The sequence below is a fragment of the Phoca vitulina genome, unplaced genomic scaffold, assembly GCF_004348235.1.
Source record: "Phoca vitulina isolate PV1807 unplaced genomic scaffold, GSC_HSeal_1.0 scaffold3, whole genome shotgun sequence".
In the NCBI taxonomy this organism is placed as follows: domain Eukaryota; kingdom Metazoa; phylum Chordata; class Mammalia; order Carnivora; family Phocidae; genus Phoca; species Phoca vitulina.
Genome location: NW_022589706.1, coordinates 1,953,739 through 1,969,684, shown reverse-complemented (window position 1 = coordinate 1,969,684; position 15,946 = coordinate 1,953,739). Strand labels below are relative to the sequence as shown.

Genomic DNA, 15,946 nt, shown 5'->3' with positions numbered 1-15,946 from the left:
GGAGCGTGTCCCCTCGGAGCCTGGATGGCAGAGCCACACCGCCTGGATTCTGATCCCTGCTCTGTCCCTTTTGAGCTGCGTGACCCTGGGGAAGTTATTCAACAGCTCTCTGCCTCAGTTTCCCCATTTCAGTAATAAGGACACTGCCCCTTGCCTGGGTGGCTCGGTCAGTTGAGCATCAGACTCTTGATTTCAGCTCAGGTCATGATCTCGGGGTCCTGGGATTGAGCCACACATGGGGCTCCAGGCTCAGCAGGGACTCTGCCTGAGGTTCTCTCCCTCTGCCCTCCCCCCCCAGCTCATGCACACCCTCTCGCTCAAATAAATAAATAAATAAAAGGGCACTGCCCTTGCCCATAGAGAGGACCTTTGTAAACTCAGACGGGGAGTCGAGCTGCTGCTGCCTTCAAGTGTGGAGCACGATGGACCACGGTCACCTGGCACATGCGTTCTAGAGAAGCAGGGACCGCCGTGTGGGCCCACTGTGGGGAGCGGCGGCTTCATAGCTCTCATGGAGGCATCATTCATTCATGCCTGCGTTCATTCCACACCCATATCCTGCTTGTGCCTGGAGGTCACCAGTGAAGTTGTCGTGTTCTAGAGAGAAAGATCCAGAAACAGACACGTACCACGTGCAACACTGGGATGAACTCTCCTGGGAGGGCTTCCTGGAAGAGGGCCCAGGAAGGCGAGCACTGAAGGTCCAGCAGGCGTTAGCCAGGTGAAGCCAAGGGCAGTGCATTGGGGAGCCTGTCCACAGGTCCCGTGCACACGGCCCCAGTCATCTGCACCCCTCCCAGTGTCTCATCTAAAGGAACTGGAGATGCAGAATAGTCCACTGGGAGTAGTTCTTAACATGGTGGCCTTCACCCTCATCCCCGGAGTACCTCGAGATTAACTCCAGCATGAGGCTAGGAGTCTGAGATGGAACAATGTGTTCGGGGGAGAAAGAGCTGAGGCTGTGGGGCTGGCAGCTTTGAATTCAAATCCTAACCACCCATCTACTAGCTGAGTGGCCTGGTGAAAATTGCCCAACATCCCTGAATTTATTTGTCATCTTTAAAATGGACATAACCGGGCCTGCCTGTGGTAAGCAGAATCCTGGTCCCCCAGTGTCCCCGTCCTGATTCTTGGAAGCACGAGTATGTCACCTTACATCGCAAAAGAGCCTTTGCAGGTGTGAAGACGTTAAGGATCTGGAGATAGGGAGGTCATCCTGGATTAACCAGGTGGCCCCGTGTCATCACGAGGGTCCTTCAAAGTGAAAGAGAGAGGCAGGGGTCAGAGTCAGAGAAGGAGATGTGGGGACAAAAGCAGAGGTTGGAGTGGCAGTTGCTGGCTTTGGTGGAGGAAGGAGCCACGAGGCAAGCAGGTGGCCTCCGGAAGCTGGACAGGCTAGGAACAGATTCTTGCCTAGAGCCCCCAGAAGGATCACAGCTCTGCCAACCGCTGTGATTTTTGCCCCCGAGACGTGTTTTAGACTTCTGTCCTCAGAGCTGTAGGAGATTGTGTTTCTTTCAACCACTATGTTTGTGGTGACGCAGCCCCAGGAGACGAATCCAGCGCCTTCCAGAACTGTTGTGGAAGCAAACCTCAAAGCGCAGGAAGGCCCGCTGCAGCAAAGCTGACAGTCAGTACGCAGTAAATCCCATGGCCTTTCCAAAGTTTTTATTCCCTTGCTTCCAAAGATATGGACACTGTTTCATCCCACCCTGTGAGGCAGCCACCTCGAAAAGGACTTCCCAATTTGTTTTCTTCTTCCTGAGATTTTGACAGTCTGTTAAAATGGCATTGGGACCTAATAAACTTGAGAAAGACATTTTTGTTCGTTTGATTGGCAATTAACTTTGGCTCCCGGCATTGCTCATCAGCTTGGGTAGCTGTAAATAGCTGCATCTTGCAGAAACAGCTGTTTTTCCAAACTGACTTTCTCGGCGCGGCATTAAGTCTCCGAGTGAACTTTCGCCGAGTGTCACCTGGGCCCCACGAGCCTGACCTGGGTCAGCAGCAGCTCATGGAATGGGCCTCATTCCTTCGAGAAGTGGAGAGACTGCTTTTTCAAATCAGGGGAAACGGAATTCACGTAAGTCCTTCTTGCTCCTTATTCTTCACAGTAAGTTTGTGTGGTTGTCAGGAATGGACTTGGCCATAGCGTTGAAGTTAAAAAAAAAAACCCCTGCTGGTTTCCACCACCTGCTCTGCTTCCAAAACAAACCCAGAATCAAAACCTTCAGAGTTCACAGCTTTATCTTAAGACCCTGGATCTGGCACTTGTTGGATGAGAAAGTGGGTCCAGGCAACAAAACAGGGTGGTGGGGTGTTTGGGCTCTGTGGTCTCGTGGCCCTCAGCTCACTAGCTGGGTGACCTCAGGCCGGTTATTTAACCTTTCTGAGCTCCTGTTTTCCCTAAGGGAAAGTGGAGATAATACAAATCTATACCTCCACAGGTCTTATCATGAGAATTATACAGTAATTCACAGCACTTGGCATTAAGCAGATATCCATAATTATTATTATGGGTCGAATTGTCATCCTTACAAAATTTATATGTTGAAGCTCTAACTCCCAGTACCTCAGAATGTAGTCATTACAGGTGTGATTTGCTAAGATAAGATCACTCTGGAATAAGGGGACCACTAATCCTATATGATCATCATCCTTATTAAAAGGGGGGAATTTGGGGGCACCTGGGTGGCTCAGTCGGTTAAGTGTCTGTCTTCAGCTCAGGTCATGATCCCAGGGTCCTGGGATTGAGCCCCACGTCGGGGAGTCTGCTTCTCCCTCTCCTGCTCCCCTTACTTGTGCTCTCTCTCTGTCAAATAAATAAAATCTTTTTTAAACATTAAAAAAAAAATAAAAGGGGGGAATTTGGACACAAACACACGGAGAGAATACCATGTGAATTTTGGAGGCCTGCCCTTGGCAGAGGGGAGGGGCCACATGAAGCAAAAGAGGAACCAGATTTCTCCTTTGGCCCCCAAACTCCCGGTGGGGGGGTGGCAAGCAGCTGCAGGGCTCCATCCAAGCCGGCAGCATCCGCTGGAGCTGAGAAATTACAATATTGGTTGAGTAGCTTTTCATATTTGGTGCCTATGTCATCATTCGAGAAGGCGCTTCTGTAACCTGTTGCCTTGAGAGGAAGCATGCATGTGGACTTGGGGGCTCCCCTGGTTCTGAGGGCTCTTGCTCACAGGAGGGGCAGGGAGGACCACCCAAAGCACACAGGCAGTTTTTCCCTGGAGCCCGTTTCCCTGCAGTCCCTGCTCCCACCCACTCCCAGCTCTGATAATACCTTTTTATCAGGTGGTTCTATTTCTGAGTTTGGCCAAGGATACACCTGCAAGCAGGTTTGTTCCCTGCAGCCCACCAATGCTTTATTTCCCACCAAACGTCTTCCGATTCCCTCCCCATCTCTCTGTGAGCTTCCTTTGGCTTCCCTGCATCTGGGCTGGTCCCACCAGCTCTGCCCATTAAAGGAAGGTGAAGACACAGCTCCTGGGGGCTCTGGTGGAGACTCACACTGTTCCTTTGTTCCTTGGTGCCAGCTCCAAGGGCCAGCTGCCCCCACCCCCTCACCTGTCCCCCAGGCGCTCTCGGCTCCATGCTCCTGGTGGTGGAGCACTGATTTCTCAGGCACCTGGCCACCCCGTGGTTCTTCCTCAACTTCTCTTTGAGAGCTGACTTTTTCCCCACTTGCCCCAAATTGAGAACAGTTAAATTTATGATCATAAACCTCTTTTTTTTATTATTGTTATGTTAGTCACCATACAGTACATCATTAGTTTTTGATGTAGTGTTCCATGATTCATTGTTTGCGTATAACACCCAGTGCTCCATTCAATACGTGCCCTCCTTAATACCCACCACCAGGCTAACCCATCCACCAGGCTAAAGAACTAACTACTTTTCCTTTTTTGAGAAGGGAGAGGGGAGTTGTATTTCCCTTAGAAGCTGCAGAAGCTAGGGCTTTGACCCAAGGAAAAACTTCCCAGGACTTGAGAACTTGGAAAAGCCAAGTCTAGGGCCAGCCTTCCCTTCTATTCCATTTGGCCCCTATCCATATCTGATTTTGCACTTCAGTTAAAATATCTCAAGACCATTTAAATTTATTATACTTAAGGATTGTGGACCACCCTGGAATGATAATCATTTAAAAAGTACCTTTTTTTTTCATTTCTTACAACTTTAGCCCAAACAGATATCACAGATCTCACACATTCATCTTTTTTTTTAAGTAGGCACCATGCCCAACATGGGGCTTGAACTCACGTCCCTGAAATCAAGAATTGCATGCTCTACCAATGGAGCGACCCAGGCGCCCCTCACACATCCATCTTTTAAATAGAAATTCCTGAACAAAGTTTGTTTCAATGGATTATTTTTAGTTTTCAATTTAGATAGCCTGTTCCAAGTAGAAAATTATTTCTGAGACCCTGTCTTCTGAACACAGACCTTAAAACTCCATTAACTTGCAGATACCCGAAGCTTTCCAAGGTCTGTTTTTCAGACAGAGATTTGTGAAAGCAAAGAGTAACGCTTGCAGACTTAAAACAGAAGTACTAGCAATACTGAAACCTGACATTTCTTCTCATGCAGCCTGTCTTTGCATTCTCTTCTCTGCCGAGAGAGCTGAGTCCACAGTAATAAAACCATTCCCGTTCCTTTCTGTCGGGTGTGACCAGCAAACCCTGAGACGGTGAAGAAAAGATGATTCCAGACACCTGGGTAGGAGGAAGGAGAGGCCTGGCGACCAGACGCTCTAGTGGCAAAAGGCCTTGAGCCAAGTTTGTCTCCACTTTTATTGGGGTTATATCAGTACATCAGGAAAAGCGCAAAGCAAAGAGGAAAGTGTAACCATCATGGTCGGGACAATAACATACGGGGCAGCGTGTGATAAGGGCGAGGGGGCAAGGAGTCCGTGAAGTACGTGACCACCACAGGTGCCTGTTTTTCTTCAAAACTTAAACATTGACTCCCTAGATGAGAACCTTGAGCCGCAGTAAGAATCTGGCCGAGGGCCAGCATTCCAGGCACTCCTCCTTTGCTTTTCAATTAGTCTCATCCAGGGAGGCATGGACAAGTCAGATTTTGTCTATCCAGGCACTGTGCATTCCCACATTTCCTCCCATCCTTCCAGAACTAAAGCCTTGGCAATAATCCAGCTTCTGCCTAGAGACTCAAGAATGGCTGGGTGGTGAGGGCTCTTCAGGGACCCCACCACCCCCAAATAGTCAAGATCGAGAGCGGCCATATGGGATACTTGGGTGCTGGCCCCATTCTAGGAGGCATCCTGCCCCAGTGGGGTGTGTGTGTGTGTGTGTGTGTGTGTGTGTGTGTGTGTGACACAGTAGGTTTAAAGAAATGGCTGTGGTAGTTGTCATCCATACCCCTTCAGTCCCTGGTCTTCATGTGTCCCACCAGGCTAAGTGCCAGCTCATCACAAGCACCCAGTCCACAGGTGTTTGAGTAAGACCCAATTAAGGCCACTTGTGGAAAGGTGCGTCTGAAATCTGGACAGAGTGCTCTGCCCATGCTGGGATCCACACCCCCTGCCTAGGAGCAGCCGGGTGGCATGCTCTGAGGGCAGCCGAGCCCCCACCAACAGCCCTTCCTCCTTCTGGAGCCCCGCAGCCAGCCACGTGGCCCCCATGCTCACGAGGAGCATGATAAGCCAGGCAGAGGCTGACTTCATGGGAAGAGCAGAACAGAAAAGGCCCACATGAGATGGGACGGGAAGAATAGGACATCCCTTAGGATCTTGTCGAGCAATGGACTCTTAGAGGGCTCTGCAGTCCTTGAGATGTCAGGGATTCTGCCAAGCACGGAGTAGTTACTTCATGCATTTTATACTGAGATGTACACGAAGAATACAATAGAGACAGAGATTGGCCTACAAAATTCAGATAAAGTAATGTCTCTAAAATACTATAAATGCACATCAAGTCAGCTTTGAGTCACACTTGAAATAAATGACATTTTAGACCCTATCTTCCTTCCCTCCATCCCTTCCTTCTTCCTTCATGTGTTTCATCATTGAACAACAACGTGCCAAGCTCTGCTCTGCATGGGACGTGAGGTCCCCGTGTTAATCTGCTAGAGCTGCATAGCAAAGTACCACACACAGAGGGGCGGAAGCAACTGAAATTTATTGTCTCCATTCTGGAGGCCAGAAGTCTGAGAACCAGGCATCAGAGGGCAGAGTCCTCCTAAGGCTGTGAGAGAGAATCTGTTCCAGGCCTCTCCCCGAGCATCTGGTGCTTTGCTGGCGATCCGTGGTGTTCCTCGTCTTGGAGAGCACCACCCTGACCCCTGCCTTCATCCTCACATGGCGTCCTACCCATGTGCGTGTCTGTGTCCAAATTTCCCCTTTTTTATAAGAGCACCAGTCACATGGGATGAGGGCCCACCCTGATGTCCTCATTGAATTTGATTACCTCTGTAAAGACCCTATTTCCAAAAAAAAATCACATTCTGAGGTAGCAATGGTTAGGACTTCAACATATCTTTTTTGGGGGGATGACACAATTCAACCCTTAAGATTCGCCAAGGGCAAGGACTCCTGTCTCCTTCTTCTCAGAAGAAAAGCCTTGGAGCCTGCATATATCCTTTTGCTAAATCTGTATGTGCCAGTGAGGAGGGGCAGTACAGTGCAGGGGTTAAGAGCAAGACTCTGGAACCGGAATGCCTGACCTGGAATGCTGGCGCTGCCGCTTGGGCAGGCTGCTAAACTCTCTGAGCCTCCACATACCCATAGAGGTGTTATGAGATTAAATTATTACTATATGTAAAGCATTTGGCACCATACCTGGTCCATAGTAAGTGCTATAAAATGTTCACTGCAGAATAATCAAGACAGCATGGTGAGGGCATAAAGACAGCCATACAGACCAATGGAACAGAATAGAATCCAGAAATACAAAAGATGCCAAAGAAATTCAAAGGGGAAAGTTAGTCTTACCATAAGTACCATAAAAACTAGATATTCACATGGGAAAAAAAACTAAAGAACCCTTACCTCATGCCACATACAAATTAACTCAAAATGGACCATGGACTGAACCATAGGAGCTAAAATTATAAAACTTCTAGGAGGGAACATAGGGGGAAGTCTTTGCAACCTTGGGGTAGGCAGAGATTTCTTAGATGGGACTAAAAAGGATGAACCATTTTTTTTAATTGATTAATTGAATTTCATCAAAATTAAAAGCTGTAGCTATGTAAAAAAGCTTGTGAAGGAAATGGAAAGGCAGGCCAGACTGGGAAATATTCACAGAGTACCCAGCTCACCAGGGGCTTGAATCCCAAAGATATAAAGGACTCTTAGAACACAACAAAAACAGGACCAAGAGCCCACTTGGAGATGAACAAAAGACTTGGGCAGACACTCTACAAAAGAAGATATCAGAAGCATCAATACACAAATGAAAAGTCTCGACACTGTAAGGCACCAGGAAAATTAAAACTAAAACCCACAGTGAGACACCACTGTTCACCTTAAGGATGATTAATACCCAAATGGCTGGTAATACCAAGTGTTGATGAAGATGTGGAGCCACTGGAACTTTTGTACACCACTGGTGGGAATCTGAAATGGTATAACCCTTTGGAAAACAGTTTGGCAGTTTCTCACAAAAACTTTACCCATACAATCCAGACATTCTTCTCATGAGTATTTACCCAAGAAAAAGCAAAGCACACATCTACATAGAAAGACTTGGACCCCAGTGTTTACAACAGCTTTAGTCATAAGAGCTCAAACTGAAACAGCCCAAACGTCCATCAACTGATGAATGGAAAAACACACTGTGGTATATCTATTCAATGGAATACTACTCAGCACTAAAAAGGAATGGTACATACAACAGGGCTGAATCTCAAAAGTATAGCGATCACTGGGGCACCTGGGTGGCGCAGTTGGTTAGATGTCTGACTCTTCATTTTGACTCAGGTCCTGATCTCAGATCATGATCTCAAGGTCATGGGATTGAGCCCTGAGTCGGGCTCCACATTCAGCATGGGGTCTGCTTGGGATTCTCTCTCCCTCTCCCTCTGCCCCTCTATGCACTTGCTCGCTTGCTCGCTCTCTCAAATAGATAAATAAATCTTTTTTTTTTTAAAGTATAACGATCACCAATATGGACTTCTAACCTAATCTAGACTAATCTAATCTAGAGTAATGGAGAGTACATCAGTGGTTGCTTACAGCTAGGGAAAGGGGCACAAGGGAACTTTGGAGTGACAGAAATGTTCTGTATCTTGATGTGGTCATGGCTTTATGGGCATATAAATTTGTTAAAACATACCAAACTGTACAATTAAAATCAGTATCTTTCATTGAATCTAACTAAGAATTTAATCTAAGTCAGTAAAGTTGATTTTTAAATACTAACAATGACAAAAGACCTTCTCTGTATTATTTCACCAGCAGTCCTAGCACTGTGGGATGGACAATAGGTGGTGGGTACATGGCTGCCAGATGGCTGAATAACCCTGTGGCTCAGGAGTCCCCAGAAAGGATTTCTTGGAGGCTGACAGTCCACCTCCAACTGACATCAGTAACCTTCAGAGGCCACTGTTCATCTTGAGTTAATGTTTTCATTAATGACTTTAATGTGGAGTGGAAATACCATGTTTACTCTAATCCCCTTCGACAGGCTGCACTTCAAAACAATTTAAAAGAGGCAGAGACAAAGAAAGGAGCCCTGCAGACTGATTGGGTTTCCCACTAGGACGGACAGAGTTGTTTTTGTCTCTTTCTTTCTCACAGCTATTTCTTTGGTGTCTTCCTAGACATCTTTAGAGACTCTTTCCGAATCAGGGAAGTGTTTCCAGCTCTACCTTGGCTCAGGTTACTGATTCATCAGGAGACTTTAGGGAAACGGAATAGCCAGATCCCCACACCCACCCCAAAGCGCTTGAATATTGGTGTCACGATGTAAGACAGTGCGTCTCAACTACTTAGTATCTGGGACACACTTGCTGACACTGAAATTGTTGGTGGTGCCTTTGAAGAAACTAAAGCAAACCAAAAGAAAAAAGAAAAAACACTCAAAACACTGAAGTCAGTAACAAGTACACGTTAATCTCTGTGTAACAATGCAGCACGTGTTTATCTCAGGACCGCAACTTACGTGCTCGGCGGCTCACAGTGACTGTGATGCTCATCATGGTAATTTCTCTCGTCATTTCGGCACTCTGTCACTGGGCACTGTAACCCAAGATTCACAGCTGCCCCACATTCCAGCTATGAGCAGCCTTTGTCTTCAGTGTGAGCTCAACTGTGGGGAATGGTGATGCCATCCTGAGAGTATAGCAAAGACATCCTACATGGTGAAGATTTGCATGTGTGGGTATTAGAAATCACCAGGGGACAGGGGAAGAGTAATGATTTGTGACTCAAAGCATAGCATCTCCAATGCTTTAGCTAAGTCTATCTTTTATACTTTTTTTTTTAGTTAAAAAAAAGCTTATTGTGGAAAATTTGAAAAAGACTGAAAAATAACAAGTAAAAGAATAATCATATATTTCCCTTCACTATCACGTGAAGCTGGCAGACAAGAGGAGCATCTGCTCCAGCTTTGTGGCCCTCAGCGGTGTCGCTCCCTTCCCTTATCCAAACCGGATGACTCATTTGACCAGGGCCTTTGCTCCCACTGGTCCCTCTGCCTGACAAGCTCCCACTACTGTTGCCTCCTCCAGGAAGCCTTGCCTGATTGCCCAGTGGAGAAAAGCTGTGCATTTTTATGCAGATGCTCTGAGTTCAAGTTTTCTCCCCTCCCCCACCCATCTCTGTCTCTGTCTCTCTCTACTGGCTGTGTGATGGCCACTGAGTTACTTCACCTCTCTGATCTTCGGTGTTTTCTTTCTGTGCACTGGGATGGGGGAGGGAAGAAGAGGGAAGGTACTCGGCATAATCGGAAGACTTGTTATGTGTTTTGAATGCAGTCTCTTATTGAACCACCCGCCCCTTCCAGACAGCCTTGTTGGAGGGTATTTTGGACCTTTCACAGATAAAGGCCCTGAGGCTCTGGGAAGGGAAGTCATTTGCCAAAGCTCACACATCTGGAAAGTGGTTGACCCAGGATATAAACCCAAGTCTGCCTGTCTCTGAAACTTAGCTACATCACTATTTTTCAGGGTCATTGGCATTTGAAGGAGCTCAGTGAAGAGCCCCACCTTTGCCCAAGTGAGAGGTAGACACAGGGCCAGCCGGGTAGAGGTCAGTGACAGTCCTACAGCGGTGGGAAGCTGGGCCGGGGGACATGGCTTCAGAAGCTGCAGTCATAGGAGCTTCCTGGTATCATACCCCAGAATGAAATTGACCCAGCCAGGCACAGGCAGAGTGGAAAACGTCAGACCTTCTCTGCCCACTCCCACCCCTGGGCCCCTGCCTTGGGAGTCTGCCCCATAGAATCGACAACACAGGGGTATTAGGAGAGACTGCCCTTGCTTTCCATGGCAGGCTGGCTCCAAAGAGTGGGCGAAGGGCTACAGCAACCACGTCCATTGAGTTCCTTTTGCAGATAAGCCCACCCTTCCCTAACGAGGAAGATTAAAAGGAAAGGTGGGTGTATGGACACACAGCAGGTGCTCAAGGATGGTGACTTTCTTCTCCCTCCCTTTCTCATAAAGACCTTTGCCACTCTGGCTGTGGCCATGGAGAAAGTGGCAGGGCTACCTGAAGGTCCAATCTGTCCTTTAACCATGACCCCAGTGCTGGTTCCACGCTCCCCCTCTCCTGCTGCTAGAAGGGAAGTAATAACCGTCTCTCTTTCACCCTGACCTAGGGCTTGGTCATCGAGCGCCTGGGACGGAGACCCCTCCTCATGGGCGGCTTTGGGCTGATGGCCCTCTTCTTCGGGATCCTCACCATCACACTAACGCTGCAGGTGAGAGGGTGTGTCCGTCATGCCCCGAGGGACGTCAGCATGGAGCCAGCCTCCAGCTCCGGTGCTCTCGGGGTGGGTTCCAGCAGGGGCTCTGCTCCTCACGGCCCCATCTCTAAAATGGGACAGTTGTCCCTGTACCCAGGGGTCTTAGGAGGATTAAATGAGAAACTACCTACAGTACCTGGAAGGGCACCCGAACATGACAAGTGCTAGGGGAATGTAGGTTTGGGGAAATATCACTGGTGAAAGTGGTATTTTTCCCTTTTATGGAGACAGGAAACTGAGGCATAAATATACATGAAGAAGCTGCTCAAGGTTCCACAGCTAGTAAATGGCAGAGCTGGGATGAGATTCCAGGGTCTTGGGGTTTCCTCCTACCCCCTGCCCCCTGCACTGCTCAGGACAACCTGCAGTGACGGAGCCCTTTCTCGGTGCCTCGAGCCTGGCTCAGCACCAAGGGAAGCATGAGGCAAGGTCACGGTGGTCGACAAATCTTGGCACTTTTCAAAAATGAATCCCTGAGTGGAAGGTTGCACGTGTTGATCATTTGCCGAATGTCTTAAGGTCCCAAAAACCTCTAGAAAAAGGCAGTATTAGCCTGGTGGTGCCTGACGGACAGCAGCTTGTCGTCCAGAAAGGAAGTGCTGCTGGGGCGCTGACCAGGCAGGACGCAGAAGCATCTGCTGTGGGGGTGATGTGCTGGCAGTGACCCCTCCTGCCCGACTGCCAGACCAGGGCTGACCTGCACAGGGTGCCCTTGCAGGCCCCTCAGATGGACCGAGCTGGGTCCCTCACAGTTGGGTGATGTCCTGGCGCATTGTCTTTCTGCAGTTGTGGCAGATGTTTGGAAGGGTGGCCTGGAGCAAGTGGGCCCCCCTAGGCCTCACTTCACAAGGTCTCAGAGCTCTTCCTTGCTTGGCTGCCCTCCTCTGCCTCTGTCCCCCCTTCCCCACTCCCCCAGCCCTATTGCGTTGCAGCCTCCAAAGAGCCTGCCCTTTCCTCTCCCTGGGGGCCTCCTCTGCTCAACTGGCTTCTCTTGCTTTCCAAAATCAGGAAGTTCTGCACATCTCTTAGATACCTCTTCCTCCAGGAAGCCTTTCCTAACCCCGTGTGTCAGTGAGGCACCTCCTCTGTGTTCCCAGGGACCCCAGGGGCAACCCTGCAGTATCACTTATCACACAGGATTGCTTTCCCTCTTGACTCATCTCTCTTTTCTGATAGAGTTGTGGGAGCAAGGGCCATGCCTGTATCATTTCTGTATTCCCACCTCCCAGCCCAGTGCATAGCACCCAGGAGAAACTAAGAACAATCTGCCAAATGAACAAATGGATGGATGGATGGATGGATAATGGGTGGGTGAGTGGATGGATGGATGGATGGATAGATGATGGATGATGGATGGATGGATGGATGGATAATGGGTGGGTCGGTGGATGGATGGATGGATGGATAGATGATGGATGATGGATGGATGGATGGATGGATAATGGGTGGGTGGGTGGATGGATGGATGGATGGATAGATGATGGATGATGGATGGATGGATGAATGTATGAATAGATGATGGATGGATAGATGTATAATGGATGGATCAATGGGTAGATGGATGGATGAACGATGGATGGATGCATGGATGGATGGACAACTTCGGGCAACAGTGAGCCATGCAGTGTACGAGACCCCACAACACTCCCCTCAATCCTAGATCCTCCTTCAGCAAGAGCCAATGGACTTGAACATGGAAGGGCTGCTGTCCCCCCCTCTCAACCCATCACCCTCCACTCTGAACATTTGCTGCTCACCCCTGTGCTGTTCTCGCCTGTGCCTCAGTGCCCTTGCTCATGTAGAACCGTCTCCTGGAACTTTTTTTCCTCTCCTTTTGCTCTTGTGTGACCCTGGCTTAGCCTTCAAAGGTGAACACAGTCTCCTCCCCTCTCTGAATCTCTCTAGATTGGGCTCAGGTGCTCCAGCACCTCCAAACATGCTCACCATGTCCCATCCCTGGTGACACCATGTTCTAATGATCACACATCCAGTCTGCTTGGACATCTTTCCATGCCCAGCACCGAGCCACCCCGACCCTGCCAGACGAGTGACAGCCCCCCCAAACGTATTTAGTGACACCAGTTAACTTATCTCATACCTGTCAGGAGAGCAGGGGTAGAAATGTCGTGTTTTACACAACGAGAGGGATTAACTAAGAAAATTTTTTAAATGTGCGAGTGCCTGTAAAATTTCTCATATTGCCTGCTTCAGACTAAGCACTCAACCAGTATTAGTTACTCATTTATTTACCACCTGCTGTATGTTGAGGACACTGCTAAACTCTTGGGAGGCATCATATCTTTTTATCTCAGTCTGCAAAACAGGTGGATGGAATGGCCCGGGGGTTATCATTATCCCCATTTTATGGACACTGAAACCAGGGCTCAGAGATGTGAAGTGACCTGCCCCAGGTCATGCAGATGGATCAAGGAGGTGCTGGGGTGAGAACCCAGGTCCTCTCTGCCCCGCCGCCTCCTCCCCTGCCCACACCCCTGCTCTCTCGCAGGACCACGCCCCCTGGATCCCGTACCTGAGTATCGTGTGCGTCCTGGCCATCATTGCCTCATTCTGCAGCGGGCCAGGTAAGGCACGCCTTCTTCCTCACCGGACCACTGAGCTGGGGTGTTCTCGTTGTACACATGGGAGCTTGAGGCCCAGAAGGGGCAAGGCCTGACTGGGAGTGGAGGGGGAGAGAGAGAGTCCCCTACCTGTTTAAATGCAGTGATGGCCTTCATTTCCATCCCACGTATGGTAGGTAACAGGTAACAGGCGCACCCAGAGTTGGGGAGTTGATAACATAGAACAACATCACAGCTACAATTAACAGTTGCGAGAGCGCTGAGCCAGATCCACTAGCTTGGGCTGAATGGGAGGTACTCAAGTTACAGTCTGTGCCCACAGAGAAGTGACCGTTTAGCGTGGAGATGTTTATGATAATAATAATAATGATAATAGTAATGTCTGAGATTTATTGACCACTGGGTATGTGTTCGACGTGGCCAAGCACTTGATGCGCGTTAAGTCATTTAAGGCTCGTGACAGCTCCGAAGAAGGCGCCGAGTGAGCTGTGGTGCAGCCACCTGACTCCCAGGGCCCTGATCACCACCACCTTATACTGTAGCTGCAGGAGGGTGGAGTCTGGAGTTTTCTGAGCCTCACTTTCCCCAGGACTCACTTCCAGCCCCAGCTCTGCCATTTCCCTAGCGGGAAAGTCCTCTCCTCTCCTTGGGCCTCAGTTTCCCCATCTATAAAATGGCCCTGCCACTCCCTGGCTCTGTGTCTGTGTCCTCGGGGGTCCCACCAGACAGGGGTCCCCCTCAGCTGGGACTGAGCGCATCTGTCTGGCAGGTGTGGCTGGGGTTATTGTGGTTTCTATGTTGAGGAAAACAACACTACGTTCCTATCAGAACACATAGAATGGAATTTCTCTTTCTCCCTTTGTGTTGCTGCTTTTCGTGGGCCATCACGTTCCATGTCCTGTCACATCTGTGACGGATGAACAGCATCTGTCCGCGATTCCGGACAGCAGGCTATGACAGTGGGACGGCAGAATGGGCTGCGGAACGAGGGGGAAGGGCGTTAGGCATGCACACACACAGGAACACACACCCACGCCGTGTTGTGATGGGGATCAGAGGGCTGAGGAAGACGGAGGCTCCCTGCAGGCGGGGCAGCGAATTGACCAGAGGACCAACAAGGGCACGTGTAAATGTGTTCAGTCCTACGGGGCCCCCCATCACCCCTTCTATGGGCAGCATTCACGTGGGCACCCCTGCAGGGGGGCAGCCAGAGGTCCTAGGCGAGGCCTCTGAACACTGGGGTGTGGACCAGAAGGACAGGGCTTACGGGCTGGTGTGCAAATCCCCCTTGAGACGTCAGGCCCAGTGAGTCGTCTCCTGGCCTCTTCATCTAAAATCAGCACCCCCAGGCATACACACACACAAGTATGCACATGTGCACACCCACATGCAGATACTTGTACACACACACATCCACACACGTGCTGTCACATCATCCTGGTTTATTTGCTTCGTCACACCTTCACCGGCTCATCTGTTTCCTCTATATACTCATTTATTTAATGCAGGGATTGGCAAACATTTTCTGTAAAGGTCCAGATATAAATATTTTTACAGGCCACACAGCCTCTGTCACAACTACACACCTCTGCAGTGGGAGTGCAAGCACAGCCCTAGACGATGTGCATTCCTGCCAGAAATCCCTCCATCACTTGAGTGCTTCAATCAATGGGGAACTCACTACCTCACAAAACTGACAGTTCTATCGTCCGGGGTCAGCAAACTACGGCACGTGGGCCAAATGTGGCCCATAGCTTATTTCGTATGACCTATGAGCAAAAAATTATTTTTCTTGTAAATTTTTTTTTTTAATTTAAAGATTTTATTTATTTATTTGACAGAGAGAGAGAGAGAGACAGCAAGAGAGGGAACACAAGCAGGGGGAGTGGGAGAGGTAGAAGCAGGCTTCCCGCTGAGCAGGGAGCCTGATGCGGGGCTCAATCCCAGCACCCTGGGATCATGACCTGAGCTGAAGGCAGACGCTTAATGACTGAGCCACCCAGGCGCCCTCTTGTAAATTTTAAAAGAGAAAGTTTGGGGCACCTGGGTGGCGCAGTCGGTTAAGCTTCTGACTCTTAGTTTCGGCTATAGCCCAGGGCCCTGAAATCTGGCTGCACGCTGGAACCCCACAGGTGTGTTAGATTTGTTGTTGATTTTACTCCCATTGTGGGCAAACACGGTTTTCTTCTGATCACAGAGCCTGCTGAGTTTCTGGCGGTTTAGATTCTAAGCTCTCCCTAGCATCTGGGGGCCTCCCTAAAGGGAGGTCCACCTACCCTCCCTAATCCCAGATCAGAGGGGCCCCTTACCCTCTGCTCCCCAAGCCCCACCATGGTCACCCAGCTGCCAAGCCTCACCCGCTGTAAGATCGGCCAGGCTTTAGAAACTTCTCTTCAGTTCACATTGACAATGCACAGCTTAAGCCCCAGGGAA

The 15,946-nt window shown here is 49.4% G+C and overlaps 1 protein-coding gene across 1 annotated transcript in view; it reads left to right on the top strand.

Annotated features, from left to right (window-relative positions):
• The window catches only part of SLC2A9 (solute carrier family 2 member 9), a 220,925-nt gene that overhangs the window by 168,769 nt on the left and 36,210 nt on the right, over positions 1–15,946 (top strand). Inside the window, exons 10-11 of the mRNA XM_032399871.1 lie at positions 10,788–10,889; positions 13,441–13,516. Of these exons, the coding sequence (XP_032255762.1) occupies positions 10,788–10,889; positions 13,441–13,516 (178 nt within the window). The remainder of the gene's footprint in view (positions 1–10,787; positions 10,890–13,440; positions 13,517–15,946) is intronic.